Source organism: Trachemys scripta, chromosome 18 (assembly GCF_013100865.1).
Source record: "Trachemys scripta elegans isolate TJP31775 chromosome 18, CAS_Tse_1.0, whole genome shotgun sequence".
Lineage (NCBI taxonomy): Eukaryota > Metazoa > Chordata > Testudines > Emydidae > Trachemys > Trachemys scripta.
Window position 1 is genome coordinate 18,703,813 of NC_048315.1, and position 16,069 is coordinate 18,719,881.

At 45.9% G+C, this 16,069-nt stretch overlaps 1 protein-coding gene across 2 annotated transcripts in view; it reads left to right on the forward strand.

Annotated features, from left to right (window-relative positions):
- Positions 1-12,244, forward strand: part of CUX1 (cut like homeobox 1) — a 398,007-nt gene extending 385,763 nt beyond the window's left edge. For both annotated transcript variants that reach the window (XM_034752651.1, XM_034752652.1), the window contains exons 21-23: positions 3,309-3,389; positions 7,926-7,990; positions 9,586-12,244. In XM_034752651.1, coding sequence (XP_034608542.1) covers positions 3,309-3,389; positions 7,926-7,990; positions 9,586-9,646 — 207 coding nt within the window. In that variant the 3' untranslated portion in view covers positions 9,647-12,244. The remainder of the gene's footprint in view (positions 1-3,308; positions 3,390-7,925; positions 7,991-9,585) is intronic.
- The last annotated feature ends 3,825 nt before the right edge of the window (positions 12,245-16,069 follow it).

Genomic DNA, 16,069 nt, shown 5'->3' on the forward strand with positions numbered 1-16,069 from the left:
CCGGCTCCCCGCGGGCTCCGGCTCCCCGCGGGCTCGGCTCCCCGGCTCCCCGGCCGGCTCCCGGCTCCCCGGACCCGCGCCCATCCCGGCACTGTGACCCTGGCCCGGCACTGCCCCACTGGTTCCCGGCCCGGCCCTATGCTCCCGGCCCCGCACCGGCCCCGGCCGAGCACCACCGAGCCCTCCTGATTTTCCCGGACATGCCCGGCTTTTGGGGATTTCCCCCCGGACGGGGATTTGAACCCCCAAAAGCCGGACATGTCCGGGAAAATCCGGACATATGGTAACCCTACGTGTTATCAGCCTGTATTACTGGCCCTGAAACTGAATTCTTTTTTGCATCTGTAGCTTTAAGCTAGACCTTTAAGGTCATGTTTGGGGTTTTTTTTTTTTTTTTGCAAGTGCATCATAGTAAGAGAATTTTTTAGATGCAAATCTCTTCTCTGCCTCGGCTTGATGTAGGATTTTCGAGCGGATGCTGCCTGACAGCACTGCAGAAGGTACCCGGTGCTGTGCATATTGTACAAAGTTCTTGCCAGGCCAGTACTTAAGTCTGCTCTTAGAAAGGGACTTCCACAGCAGCAGCAGGGGGAATCATGCTGGAATAAAGGGGGCTCGGAGGAAACCTTCCCTGCAACCATAAGAGCCTTGCAGAGTTTTTTGCACCTTCTGTTGAAGTTCTTGGTCCTGATCGGTCAGGAGGACACTGATCTAGATGGTCTGATCTAGTCTGGCACTTGCTATGTAAAGGGCACATTTCAGCCAAGAACAATTATTTTGCCTGTAATTTTTTTCTTCTCATTGCTGCCGCTAATTAACGACAGAGAATAAATTCACCTCCCTGAACCCAGGAGAAAGAAGGCGCAAAGGGGCTGGGAAATTTGTTTAAATGCAAATACTGTGTCTAGGCTGAGCTATGAAAACCGCCTTTGAGACGTGTCTGAGCTGCTGGATCCAGATACAAACTTCCCCAGAGTGTTTGGATCTGAGCTTTGCTATTGCAGATGTCAGGGTGTGAAAGCCCCCTGAAATCATCACCTCCATTAGCTATACAGCAGCTGGAGGATGTGTGTAGGGCTTAAACTCGCAAGGCTCTGGCTACTCATCTCAATCTAGCAAAACACTTACGCACCTGCTTAACTTTCCCCATGTGAGTAGTTTCATTGGGTACATCTACACAGCAATAAAAGAACCTTCAGCAGCAAGTCTCAGAGCCCAGGTTAGATGACTCGGGCTTACGAGGCTAAAAGTAGCCGTGTAGATGTTGGGACTTGGGATGGAGCCAGGGCTCTGAGACCCTTCCCTCTTGCAGGGTTTCAGAGCCTGAGCCCCAATATCTACACTACGCTCTTTAGCCCCGCAGCCTGAATCAGGTGACCAGGGCTCTGAGATCTACCATGGATCTTCTATTGATGTGCAGACCTACCCATTGGTGCCAAAGCCCTGAGCCTGCTGGGGCCAGAGAACTCATCACCTTGTAGGACCGACCCCTTAATCATACCTTCCGGGCTCTGTTTTGTCTGTCTGAGCAGGTATGCGGCGCATGCTGCCTGGGGTATAAAGCCACAGAATGAAATCTTGTTTATTGTATTTGGAGCACACCGGTTTGACACACTTTTTACAGGTTTGGTAAGGCTGCTTGGATTTACAGAGAGAAAGGAATGTAAGTGGGCCAGAGTGAGACGCAGATCTGGAAAACAGAATGAGGCAATCAGGAGAATGATCTTCCTAGTCCAGGTACGAAGAACTGGTTACCTCTGAAACGTGCAAGAAAGATTTTAAAAGTAAACAACTTTAAACAAATATATGGTATTCTGGCTCGCCCAGGGAGTCAGGAATGGAACACAGAGCATTCCTCATCTAAATCATCTGTAGGAATCCAGCCAAGGCTGGTAGGGAATGGAACTCATCAGCATATATCAGCTGGCAGGAGGTCTGCTGGGAATTTCCAGTCCCCTCCGGGCAAGAATCTACACCTCAGAAACGATGATTGGAACCAGCTGGCAGGTTTGGAACCAGCTGGCAGGCCCTACAGAAGGGCCAGGAACAGAATCCTTTCCTCACTCTGGATAGAGTCATATTCAGGTTAAGACTGAGGCCCATTGCAGGGAAATTTGCACTGCTGCTGCCCATGTGGTACCTATTCCATGGACTTCAGCCCCGAAGGCCTGAAGAGATTAACTGAGGAGCCAGTCTGCAGTCCAGCACTCCCATAACTAGCCGGTAGAGGAAGAGAATATGACCATAACTGCTGTAGAGACTTGGTCTATTGATGAGCATGGTGTAATGCCAAGGGCTGTCTGTCAACATGTCGTAGGACTGAGTTGCTCACCTGCTTTCCTCTGTTCTAGTCATCCAGCATGTGAGAGAATATCACAAATCAAAATCCCTCAAGCTCAGACATTGTAAATGTGCGAGACTTAATTATTAACGTGACTCCTCTCGGAAATGATGGTGAATTGGAGGCAGGGCCTGTGTCTAGGTCAAGGGGGAAATGAAATAAATTGGCAATACAGAATAAACCAAAAGGGACGGGAAAAAATAGGAGGATACAAACATATCGATGTCCAATACGTTAAAAACAAAATGGAGGCCTAAAGTCTGTGCGTGGGCACGCGTGAAAAAATGGTAAAAATCTTGGACACACACATTTGTGACCAGGGAAAGACTGGAGACCTGCAGAGCTTTTTCAGTCCAAGGGGTAACAGTCACATGTTAGACTGAGCCGGATCCGTATGCGGCTGAAGGCCCAATCCTGCATGATACTGAGGGACTCCTAATGAAATGCTGAGAACCCTCAGTTCTTATGGAGCTCAGCTGAGAGCCATCAGTGCCACAACTCCAGTACAGACTCTCACCCTCTGTTTGATGTGTCCTTTTTCAACTGAGATCTGTTTACTCGCCTTGAAGGATAAAGCCTCTTCAGGGTTGGAGCTTAAAGAGGGTCAGAAAGAGAGGAAGGGTTCCTGTGGAGGATGGCTCAGACCTACCTCAGGTGCCAGCTCTGCCACAGACCCTGTGTGACCCTGGGCAAGTGACTTGCTCTCTCCTGCTGCCTCACTTCCCCATCTGTAAAATGGGAATCAAAATCCTTCCTTTCTCCCCCACTTGTCTGTCTTGTCCATTTGGACTGGAAGCTCTGTAGGGCAGGGACTTTTTCCTGCTGTGTGTGTGCTGTGCTTAACACATTGGGGGCCTGAGCTCAGCTGGAGCCCCGCTAGTAGTTCATGTAATAATAAAAATAACATGGCCAGAATAATTCTGCTTTAACGGGACTGAATCTGTTTCTCCTTCTGATCTTGCTGTAGGGGCGGCTGATTCTGTCCAACAAGACCGCTCGCACCATTGCATTTTTCTACACTCTGCTGCTGCATTGCCTGGTCTTCCTGGTAAGTGTTTTGGTCTAAAAGGGGAACTAATGACTGCTTACAACTGCAGGAAAATACCCCATACAGTGCTCAGCTTTTCATTTTAAACCAGTAGACGTACTCTTGCCTCTTCCAAGTAAATGTGTGATAGCCCATGCGTCAGTGCACCAAAAGGCCTGTGTGAGCCAGGGGACACGTAGCACGATGCATCCACGGAGATGGGGAGACAGAGGCACCGAGGTGGGAAGTGACTCACCCAGAGTCTCCGTGTGTAAGTGGCAGACCTGGGACTAGAACCCAGCTGTCTCTTGATATCTTTCCCTGATCTAGCTGCTAGGCCGCGTCGTCTGTGGCTACACTGCAGTAAAAGACCTGTGGCTGGCCTGGATCAGTGGGCTCGGGCTAAATATTGCCCTGTAGAGGTTCAGGCCCGCAGGGTTTTTATTGCAGTGTAGGCAACATACCCTGAGGTTCTTCCAAACTGGTGTTTTGTTAACATGCTAGTCTCCTCCCACTCTGCTTTCAGATAGTTGCATAGGATTTCACCCTATTTAAATGCAGGAGTCCTTGGGAATTCCTACAACTCACCAGCATTAGGGCAATCCATCCACTGGGCATTGAAGGCTTTTATTAATCTAGTCATTCAACATGAAGTTCAGAGTGTAAGAAATTTCAGAAATAAGAAATGTCCCTGTGACCCAACGGGCCGGTCTACATTTAGCCCACTGTGATCCCATCTTCCTGCTTTCTCACCACATCCCTTAATCTCTTCACTCTTCAGAAACAAATGGAGATGGTGCTTGAGCTCAGTCAGTCTCTGCTTTGCCTTTCCTGGCAACTTACTACCATCTTTGCCTTACACGCTGCAGGTTACAGTTCTGCTAGTGATTCCTTCTATATTTTTAGATTCTTGTTCCTTTAGTTTCTAAACATTTCCCAGTGTAAACAAACACACACACACACACACACACACACACCTCTTTCATAATGTTAAAAGTCTTAATTAGGTCACTGCAATGTCTCCTTTTCCAGAGGGAATAATTTCCAACTCCACTGTGGGGAAAAGTCCTATGGAACTTAATAGTGTTAAAACCAACCTGGGTTTAAAATCCTGTAGATTGTAAAAGTCCTATAGAGGTGAATAGACAATTATCTCCTTTCTGCAGACATTTTAAAATTTAGATAATCCGATAGGGTTTAATAGAGAATTATATCCTGGCTATAGACTTCCATAGAAATATCCCATAAAATTCCCTGCCTAGTAGCTGTGTTGCAATAGCCCCTATGAAAGCTGCCTACACCGTATTCCCCAGTAGTAGCAAACACTACAGTATCACTGAATGCTGTTGTATTTTGGACAAAGGCAATGATCGGCTGCTTCGCGAGCAGTGATCAGCGAACACACAGCATCTTAGATGTGGCCGTTTGGAATTCTAGCCCTCACTGCATAACTGGAAAGAAGTGATGCTGATGTGCTCGCTACAATCTTCTGGACTTGGTTTTGCCTTTTTTAAATGCAGCTGTGCCTAGTGACTTTTCCACAACCACCCCACAACGTCTTCTGGCTGATCGGCATTTCCAAAGGGAGGAAGCTGCCAATTGTCGATTTGCCTTTCCCAGTCAATACGGCCCCAATCCTGTGATCAGATCCAAGCAGGAAGCCCTGTTGACTTTAACGGGGTTCTGCATAGGCATAGACAGCCTCCTGTGAGGGTCAGTTTGCAGGATATGGACGTATAGTCCCAGTATGATCCAGTGGAGTTGGGTGGCTGCCCACTCAGACCAGACAGATAAAGAAGGCCTTAATCTGGAAGTTCCCTTGTGCTCAGGGCTGTGTTCACAGCTGGGTTTTTTCCCCTTTTGTGAATTTCAGTTACCCCTAATTTGGACGCCTGCTGAATCGTATTTCTGGAATTACAGTATTTCCCCAGTGGCAGGATAATGCTTTTATGAGTTGCACAGGAGGTATTCGCAGCAGATGCCCGGGTCTCCAGCTTGTATTTGTAGTGGTCTTGTACTTTTCTGTCTATCCTGTTTTGAAGTTTTATTTACAGAATTTCTGGGGGCTTATCTGTCATGGCAGGAAAAACTCATCAATAATTAAATGAGACAAGATGAAAGACAAACGAATAGCACAAATATTTCTCTCCAGATTTTGTCAGAATAAAAAACCAACCTGCTGTCATCTTGTGGGGAAGAGAGCAAAGAAAATAAGAAGTTAAGCGTCATTAAAGTTTAAAATGTAACCGAAAAAATATTAGGCATAAGAATTGCACGGATGGAATAATCTCATTCTATCTAAACAGAACAAGGCCAGAGCTGCAAAGCCTTTGACACGAATGCTCCAACTGCATACACGTAACAGTGGGCTGGATGAGTCTGTCTGATCCACTTCTACCGTTTGAGAAATGTCTTTCCCCTTAATCTAGAAACAGAGGCCTTCACCTCCCTCCATCTGGCTTCCTTTCCACAAATCTTTTCTTTCTTCTCTCTTTTGTGAATCTCAATTAACCCTAATTTGGAGGCCTGCTGAATGGTATTTGTGGAATTAGAGCATTTCCCCCGTGACAGGATAACCTTCTGACAAGTCACAAAGGCATTAGCACATCAGCTTCGGCAGCAGATGTGGAGGTCTTCTGCCTGCATTGCAGCCCCATTGTGCTTTTCAATGAAGTCGGTTGTAAAGTTTTATTTAAATCATTTCTCCACCCCCAATCTGCAGAATTTTAATATTTAAATACATTATATGTGTAATATCAAAGATGGTCAACAGACCAGCGAGATGTACAACAGAGGCCACCATACTACAGCCCTGCTCTTCATTAATGGAAGCAAATGGCAGAGAGGTTGTATCTAGACCTACACGCCAATAAGCTAAACATTTCAGAAGATAGCCCTTAGACTGAGAGAGAGCTGATTTTCAGAGGTACTGAGTAACCTAAGCTCCTGTTGACTTCAGTTGGATTTGTGGGTGCCCAGCGCATCTGAAAATCAGGTCCCTAGAGAGGCCCTTTGCACATTACTTCTGCTGAAGAGTTTAAAGAAGGGCAAAAAGGGATAGAACCCTTCTTGTTGACATGAGAAGGCATAATTGTTTTGGCTTGAGAACTGCTCTTTAGCCGCTTACCCATTGGCTCAGTGAAAGGCACTGCATATGCTTCTATGGCTGTGTGAGTGGTACAGTGAAAATCACTTTTCATTCATGGATTTCAGAACACACTACAAAGACGGGCAAGGTACAATATTCTGGTTTTATAGCTGAGGGAAAACAAGGCTCGTTGAGGATAAGTTACTAGCCCATGGTCTCAAAGCAAGTCCACGGAAGAGCCAGAATTAGCGTCCAAGACTCCTGACTCCCAGTCTAGTACCACACCAGCTGGACCATACTGCATCAATGTAGCCTCTTCTCCTGCTAACTCTCCAGTTTATCTCCATTCATGGATTGTAGGCCTTCCCGTTCCTGTAGTCTTATTTCCTCCCCTTTAAGTTGCTCTGTTTACAAAGACCCTCTGCACATTACAGGTTGCAAATTACAGCATGCAAAGCTAATCCAAATTTGGTGGGCAAAAGTCCTATAACTCAAGAGAGGGGAAATTGAAGCTTCTGGTTCAGTTCTGTTTTCTAGAGATTAACAACACTAATATGTAATAATGTCATATATTTAAATCTCTTCGTAGTGGTAATTAAAAACTGTGTTCCTACCACACAGCTCCTCCTTAATGTGCTCGTTAGTCATGTATTGAAAAATTCCATATTCTTGACTATGTTGAAATCATCCCACTAGATCAGGGGTGGCCAACCTGAGCCTGAGAAGGAGCCAGAATTTACCAATGTACATTGCCAAAGAGACACAGTAACACGTCAGCAGCCCCCCATCAGCTCCCCAGCCCCGGCAGTCCTGCCGATCAACGCCTCGCCCTCCCTCCCCGCACCTCCCACCCGCCATGATCAGCTGTTTCGCACTACGCAGAAGGCTCTGGGGGGGAAGGGAGAGGGGGGAGGAGCGAGGGCATGGCAGGCTCGGGAAAAGGAACAGGGGCCTTGGGGGAAGGGGTGGAGTAGGGACAGGGCCTGGGGCAGAGCAGGGGGTTGAGCAGTGAGCACTCCCCTGGCACCCTGGAAGTCAGCATCCGTAGCTCCAGCCCAGTCTATGCAAGGAGCCGCATATTAACCTCTGAAGAGCCACAGGATGGACACCGCTGCACTAGAACATACATAGTTTATGGCTAGGAAAAGCCAAGAGACACGTGTGCATCCAAAGCATGCCCTTACTGTTCCACCCAGCCTATTACTGTGTGCGTTTGATTGACTGGGGAAGACAGTTATTTCTTTAAGGCTGTAGCAAACATTTCTCTAACAGAAATGGAAGACTCAGACCCTGTGGTTATGTAAAGCAATATAGCATCGCAGAGGGTTGGTCATCAAAGTCAGGTTGGTGGCTTATGCTGAGAGAAGTGAGATGCTGGTCAGAGCTGCACTAATGTACTGAGCAGAAAGTAAATACAGGGGGCCTCCCGTTGCAATGGGAAACAGTTAACAGCATTTCTTATTTCCCAGGTACTCTACAAAACTGCTTGGAGTGAGAGCGTGGGAAGGGACTGCGCTGCTTACTGTGCTAAGAAGTATGTATGAAAGCAGGACAATTCAGTACAATCCAGATTTCAAAACAGTTACTGTCTTGAGAAGAGGAGCAATGTTGATTTAACCCAGGGGTAGACAACCTATGGCACGCATGCCAAAGGCAGCACATGAGCTGATTTTCAGTAGCACTCAGACTGCCCGGATCCTGGCCACCAGTCCGGGGGGCTCTGCATTTTAATTTAATTTTAAATGAAGCTTCTTAAACATTTTAAAAACCTTATTTACTTCACATACAACAATAGTTTAGTTATATATTATAGACTTAGAGAGAGAGACCTTCTAAAAACGTTAAAAAGTATGACTGGCACGAGAAACCTTACATTAGAGTGAATAAATGAAGACTAGGCACCCCACTTCTGAAAGGTTGCCGACCCCTGATTTAACCAGAGGAACATTTGGGCTTGCAGTCGCTTTCTAAACACATGGTCGCATTAAATTGTAGTTCTGTTCTGAAAAATAGCACCTTATTTCAGCAGATCAGTTCCCTGTGACTACTTTTAAGAGTCTCATCTACTGTCTTTAGTACCAGAAATAAAGGCTGACTGCTTTTGACTCTTGATAGCCCTGTAAAGGCAAAAACAGTTCAGACAGAGCGAGCTGAATTTTGTTCCTTGTGCATCAATAGAATTGTTTATTACGTTCTAATCATGACACCTTTGTCAGCAATCGCTAAAAGGATTCTAGAGATGGAACTGAAGCCTTAATGTGATGAGGAGGACGTTTTGCTGGTGAAGATGCCCAAGAATAAAACAATCCAGGCTCAGCTTGCTGGAGGGACTGTTTTACTCATTAGAACTGCAAACCTTTAAGACAATAAACCCGGAAGCCCACTGTACCATATTTACACAGGCTTTATAGAGCAGAACAACGTTAGTCAGTTTTGAAATTAGCTGTGGAATGACACACATCTAAGAGATCGATTAAGTTGGAGACTAGTGTTTTCAGTAGGTGAGGGCCCAATCCTGCGACACGCATGTGCACGAGTAATCCTGTCACGTAAGTAAGGATGTGATAAAGCTGGGTGAAGATTTTCAGCCACAACTTTTTTTCCACTGAAAAATGTAGATTCAGATTAACTGAAACATGGAGAAATTGTGTCTAATTCACCAAATGGTTTTGGTTAAAAATCCCCACAAAATAAAAATGGGCTATTTTTAAACTACTTTGTTTCAAAATGTACTTCCATTTTTAAGTATTTAAAAAAAAATTAAACAAAACATTTTGTTTTGAGTCGAATGAAACATTTTGAACTGAATTCCAGTTTGCCAAAAAAAATTCATGTTGGGTCAACCCAACATGGATTTTTTCCCCAATGTTTTTGGAATTCTAGTAAAACAAAAAAATCCGTTATTTGCATTACCCCATATGTGAGTAAAGATGTCAGGATCAGGTCCCATGATTTGTTTTCAGCTGCTCTGACTAACTCTCAGGGATTTTCTGGTGGTGTAAAAGAGGCTATGCTCCTGATTATGATAGCTGTTGTTGGAAGGGCAGTCTGGCTTCATACTGATTTCAGTGTGTACTGGGTCTTGCCATGGGTTTTGTGCTGATTCATTATTTAACTTGTTCTTTTCAGGTATGCTGATCACTTGCACAAGTTCCACGAGAATGGAGACAATGGTGACATGTGGCAGTGAAGGCTGGAATCAAGGCTCTTCACATCCCCAGGGGACTGTTAATTCCATCAGTAGCATTTGGCCACACTTGTTTCCTGTCCCTGCTGTGACCATTGTGCACAGACAGCTGCTTGACTTGAACCTTCTAAGATTACCTTTGCGCTTTATAAGATGGAGAAGCGGTGATCCCTTCCCCACTCTGACACTCGTAGGTTAGAAGCAGCAATAATGGAGTGTCATTTTGCAAAACCTAAATGTAAGGAAGCAGATTGCATCTGGAATCGTAGGAATTCTGTGTATTCTCTTGGGTGCTGGTGTCTGAAACTTTAGGAATCTCCAAAGTAACGCGGGGAGAATTCATCCTCTTTTCAATTAGATTTGCTTTACAAACCTGTAGGAGGTAGGGGACTGTTCTGTTGAAAGCTAACATCTTCATGGAGCTTTTGAGGGCTGGGGAACAGGCTGGGACCTTACTTTGATGTAACCACCACCTCGTAACCTCTTCAAAGTCCAACATACTAGCCTGGCTAAACCTCCCATGAACTAGGGAAAACTGACCGCTTGAAGTTACTGGGCTTTCCAGTCATTTAAACGGCCTGGTATTAAAAAAAAATTGTTCATGCTCCAGCAAATTCTTGAGTGATCAAAGACTACAGATTTTACTAGACTTTGAAATGGCTTGTTGCAAGAGCCTACAATAAACTGTCTTACCCTTTGTGAGGTCAGTCATCCAGAGACAGGAAAACAGTGTTGCCATCCTGCTGTATTTCTTATTGAATTAAGATCTTGTTCAGCTCTGTATTTAATCTAATGTGCATTTCTTGAGGCCTTTGAGAGTGCTGTCGAGTAAAAGCAGACAGGCTTTTTTATTGGCGTTATTCAACTGGAGACTGACTCACACTTGAAATGGACTCGATGTTTAGGCTTTAATTGGCATGAGGGAAGTGTTGCTAATAAGCATGGAGCTCATTGGAAGTGCAGTGGGCACTCTCGGAGAATAGAAATGTTTCTGCTGTGCACTAGTTGCTTTGCTGCAAAGGATGTGTTAGCATAATGCAAGATGTCGGACGGCAAACTTGCTTGCATTGCCGCCTGACCGGTAAGTGTCTGACCCTTCTGGGTTGCTCTTCAGCTTGAATGAGTTAATTGTTGACCGTGGGTTATTTGGGGGGGAAATGTGACTGCTCTGCTCATAAAAGTCATTGATTTAGTTGGGGAAAAGAAAATACCTGGTAAGCTGATTTATATAGAGCTTGTAAATTTCTACTAGCATTCCACATTCCTGCAAGGTGCTGAACACCCTCCGCTTCTATTGACTGCCGTGATCATTGCAAGTACTCAGTACCATGCCAGATCAGGCCCTTACTCTATAGTTAATAGCATGGTCCATTCTTGCTCAGTTAAAATCCCCATTCTGGGCCAGAAGAATGTTGTTGCCTCTTGGTTAATATTGCATAGCAAACCACACGCATGTGTAGGTAAGTGTGGTTGTATAAATAGAATACGCAGTCAGTGATAAGACTTTCCATATGCCATGAGCAATGAAGTTCTATTTATAGTTGCTCAGCCTAAGAAAACAGTAAAATATTAATTGCAGTGAAGAAGATAATACCCAAGGACCAATCAGCACCTGTCTATACAGAGAGGTTCAAGAAGACTGGGGGCTTGTCTAGGAGAGAGAAATCTGCACTGGATGTGATTACACTGCTACAGATCCTCATCTAGCCACATTGTTATGGTGGAAAATGGCATGTGCACTAGTAAGTTACTAGTGTAAATCCTGTTTTACATTGCAGTGAATCTACTGGGGATTTGCACCCTTTGCAACGACATTGAGAGAGCAATAGCAGCCCAAAAATAAAATCAACATAGGCCAGGCCTAAGTCTTGGTGTGTTTGTTAAAATGAACGGGACTCTACAGTAAACATGCAGTTATTTCTTAAGAAGCTGCAGCGTATCTGAGCTGCAGCATTTTGTTTGTTGTCACTCTGTTTCCTCTCTTTGAATAACTCAGTGATCAGTATTTCTTCTCAGAGATTGTGATCAAAACACAGCCAATTTTCCATAGATTTGTATCCAGCTCAGGTCTGTGCTGCTGCTTCAAAGTAATGTTTATCAGCATTTCTAAGAGGAAGGCAACTTTATCGGAAAGCACTCCAGCTTGCTAGAGATTATGCACGATCTCTCTCAGGGCCCGATTCTGTGTGGTGCAGAGCACCTTCCAACTCTCATTGATTTCAGGGGCAGCATATGGGGCTCAGCACTTGCAAGATTGGGACGGTCAAGTAGACGTGAGCTCTCAAGGACCAGAGCAAGTTAGGGGTGCTTTTCACATCCTAAAAGATAATGATCTTTATATACAGAATAAATAGGTGTTTTGCTGTACTCGCTAAAAGAACAATCTTGATAAGAATGGGATATTTGCTAGGTTAGGCTAGTTTCTTTTAGGTTTCATAGGGAAAGTCAAACTGACTTTATTTAGAAGCTATATTGAGTGTATTAGAATTGCAAAACATGCTTAGAAATTGGCACATGTAATCTTTCATTCATAAAGGATTTAAAATAGATATTATTGAGCTATGCAAGACGTGATCAAATAAATCGAGACATGCATCAAGACTGATTTGCCTTTGTGGTTCTGTTTTTTACGATCAAGCCACCTCCCAGTTCAGTTCCCAGCTACAGGAGGAGAAAGTTTGCAGCTAGTTTTAGAAATCCAGTCCGACAGCTAACGTGACTGTGTGAGGTCTTGCGCAGTCGGAAGGAGCAGCATCCCCAGCCCTGTGAGGCAGCCTTGGTCCCGGCTGTGTGAGGACCAGGGGCACCTGCAGTTGAGATGAAACATCCTTTGCTAGGTGTAAACAGGGGGGAGAAGAAAATACCCCACTATGGAGGTGGTAGGGCCATTGCTGAATCCCCTCAGTGCCCAGGGATGAGTAGGCTCTGCGCCTCACAAGATTTTATATTTATATTTTAAAACAAGATCTTCAGACTGTTTTAAGGGGTCAAAGGTTATTTTTTAATTTAAAAAACCCCTCCAACCAGTTCTATTTGCTTTACTTAATTTTGGTGGTGATTTTTTCCCCCTTTCTAATTTTCCTTTCATCCATGACCGAGCCCAGATTTTACACTTCATCCATTTACAAGCATGTCTCCTCGTGTATTTGTATCAAATGGACATGGGCAGCCTCCAGCTCTCTGGAGATGGCAGGAACACACGTCTTGTTGTGGGGTAGCAGACACTGTTATCTGGTTGGGATTAAAAGGGAACAAGGAGGGAGAGACACTGGCTCTCTGCACAGGTCCAGAGGTGGGCAGGCTTCTTACAAATGAGTATTACCTATTGCATTCCAAGCGCTAATAAAATAGCCAGTTTCAGATGGAATTGTTTGCTCCTATTGTGTCTTGCAGCCTGTTTTAGTCACCTCCCCATACAAACACATTCCCACGGCCTCTTCATGCTGAATGAGTCGTCACAGACAGGGTTGAAAAGGGAAATGTTTGATGGGATGATCATGAGTAAGGCTACGAATTAGTCACGGAATCCGTGACTTCCAAAGACCTCTGTGACTTCAGCCCTGGTGGCTGGGTGCTGCAGGGTCCCGCAGTGGCACAGAGCTGTGAGGTACCCCTGCTGCCTAAGGCAGTGGGGTCCCCAAACTCCCAGCCGCTGTGGGCAGCAGGGGGAATCCCCACAGCTCCCCAGGCCAAGGAGAGCAGGGGGATCCTGCAGCTCCAGCGGAGGTGGGGGGAGGGCTGGAGTTCCCAGCCACCTGGCATTTTTAGCATGGATATTTTTAGTAAAAGTCAGGGACAGGTTATTGGCTTCCATGAATTTTCTTTATTGCCCGTGACCTGTTCGTGACTTTTACTAAAAATATCAGGTGACAAAATTTTAGCCTTATTCATGAGACAAGAGTTTGACTTGTGAGCATCAGCTTTCAACCCAGTTTTCTTCTCAGCGGTTGGTTTAGTATCTGCACCGCAGAACTGCAAGACAATTCTCCCAACACCCACAGAGGCTCAAAGGAAAGGGGAGGAAAATGCATGGCTAGAGAAACTTGAAGGAAAGTTAATGCCTGCAGGCCCCATGTCTGCTTCCTTCATACCCCCTCTCCATTTACCTGCCCCCAGGCCTTTTAAGCTAAGAAACTGAACTAGGAGCTATAAACCAGCTCTAGACAGCAGCAGCTCACAGTTGCTGCTGAAAGACGTGTCGTTTTTCTTTTGAAGTTCCACAGGCAGAAGTAATTCTGTTACGCTGGTGTAAACACAGTAACTCCGTAGTCACACGGCCGTTAACAGAACAGAATCCAGCCCAACATGTTTATGCTCTTTTTCCTACTGTTTTCTCTTCGCCTTCTATTGGGAACTACATTGCATCACCGAAGGAAACATTACATAAATCTCCAGCCCTCTGTAAGAAAAACCCCACGCCATTCTAATAAGCCAGGGACTGGGAGAGGCATCCATTTGTCAGCCAGCGGTGACTTCTCCGCCATCAGCCTTAAAGCACACCTGAAGTGTGCACCAACAGCCCACTTATGTCCCATTGAGGGTTTCCTGTTATGTTGCAATGACCTCCCTTTCACCTGCTCCAATGGTAGTGCAAACCCAAAGCCCCAGGGGCTGAAGGAAGGAAGAGCGGTCACGTGTTTGTAGCCTCTTTAGAAATCTGTTTCTACCCAAGTCTCCCTATCCCCAGGCTCGCTGGCCTCTCGGTCACGGTATTCCAGGCATAGAGGAGGGAAGTGGTAATTGCAGTAGCTAGCTCTAAGATGGAGGCTTACAAAGAACCAAAACCGCTCTTCAGCCACTTGGTAATTTCCTGTTAACGCTTATTCCAGTGGCTTAAACACACAACGTCGCTCGGGGCCATTTCAATAGAACGGAGGGAAGCGCTCCAGGGTGGGTGCTGGAAGTAGGCATGCCGCACAGGAATCTTGCAACAGACTTGACTTACAAAAAAAAAAAAAAATCAGGCACTTCAGGCAGCACCAGCCCCTTTGCTGTTTCTGTACGAGAGAGAAGAACTGTCACCTCCTAAAGCTCTAGCCATGCAAGCCAAAAATCATTAATTATCAAGGGCAAGGACAGCCTGAATTCGGGAGGACTCTGAGGTCCTGCCTGCATGTATGTGCCAGAACCCCAGGCAAGGTTTCGGTGAGTGTCAGATGCCGCTGGGTTTCAAAGCTTCTCAATGGCCGGCCGGTGTCCTCTGGAGACATGTTGGGAGAGTGTCCCTTACAGTGATGTTCAGAGAATTATATGCTGCACGTGCTGTCACTGGTTGAGGCCCACTCCAATGGAAAAGAGAATTATTCAAACCAGGCAGGCCAGGGTTTATTTACTTGATTAGCAAGGCAGATGCCATTGCAGAATAGCAAAGAGACAAAAAAAATAGTTGTCTCACTGAATTATATTTCACTTGGCAAGAGCGGCCAGGCAGGGGAAGCTTGGTTGTGACTCCAGAAATGTCCCCTTCGTGTCTATCATCCCCCTGGGCCTCAGTTTGGTCTCCATAAGACGGCCCAGGAAAGTTCAAATGATTCCCCCGGCCAGCCTATGAATTCTGAATGGACGTATCGTACATTTTAGCATCTCCAAGCTTGTGACTGCATCAGCAAAGTGGCAGGGCCATGATAGCAGGGAACAACTAGACCTGTGATAAATGATTAATATTTATCATTTGTATTATTGTAGCACCTAGCCGCCTCCAACATGGGCCAGGATCCCATGGGGCCAGCACAGGACACAAACAGAGCAGAAACACACTCCCTGCCCCCAAAGACAAATCCTCGTAAGCAAACCTGTTAGCTGCTAACCCAACATCCGTTCAGCTCCGCCAAGGTTCTGCTGGCTGAGACTGGACCCAGGTGCAGGTCCGTCTGTCCCTCTATGCTGCACACAGGCATGTAAAGACGTGAAGGACTAGGGAGGCTGCATGCAGACGCTGCTGCTCTCTCCCCAGCAAAGGACAGCCAAAAGGAAACCCCAGCTCCAGATACCTATTGTTTGCTTCCGGTTCTTACACTGCATGCACCAGCCCTCAGGACAAAAGTATGCAATCTAGGAGAGGGTTGGAAGTGAAATTGCAGGGTTTGGACTCGATACCAGGTAGTAATCCCTAGCTCTGACCTAGCCCCTTTCATCCATAGATTTCAAAGCATTTTTCAAAGGCGATCAGGATCATTATCCCCATTTAACCGACAGGGAAGCCGAGCCACAAAGGGACTAGGCCAAGGTCACCCAGCAATAAAACCCAGGTCTCTTGAGTCCCAGTTCAGTGCTCTATGCACTGGGCAACACTGCCCAGGTAAAACACAGTGGGTCTGGTTAGCCCTGGTACAGCATAGCTGGTGAGCAAGCTGAGGACGTGGGATGCATGAGTCTCCAGACCCTTCCTATCCCGGCCAGATCGGTCCATGAACTGCTCTGCCGTCA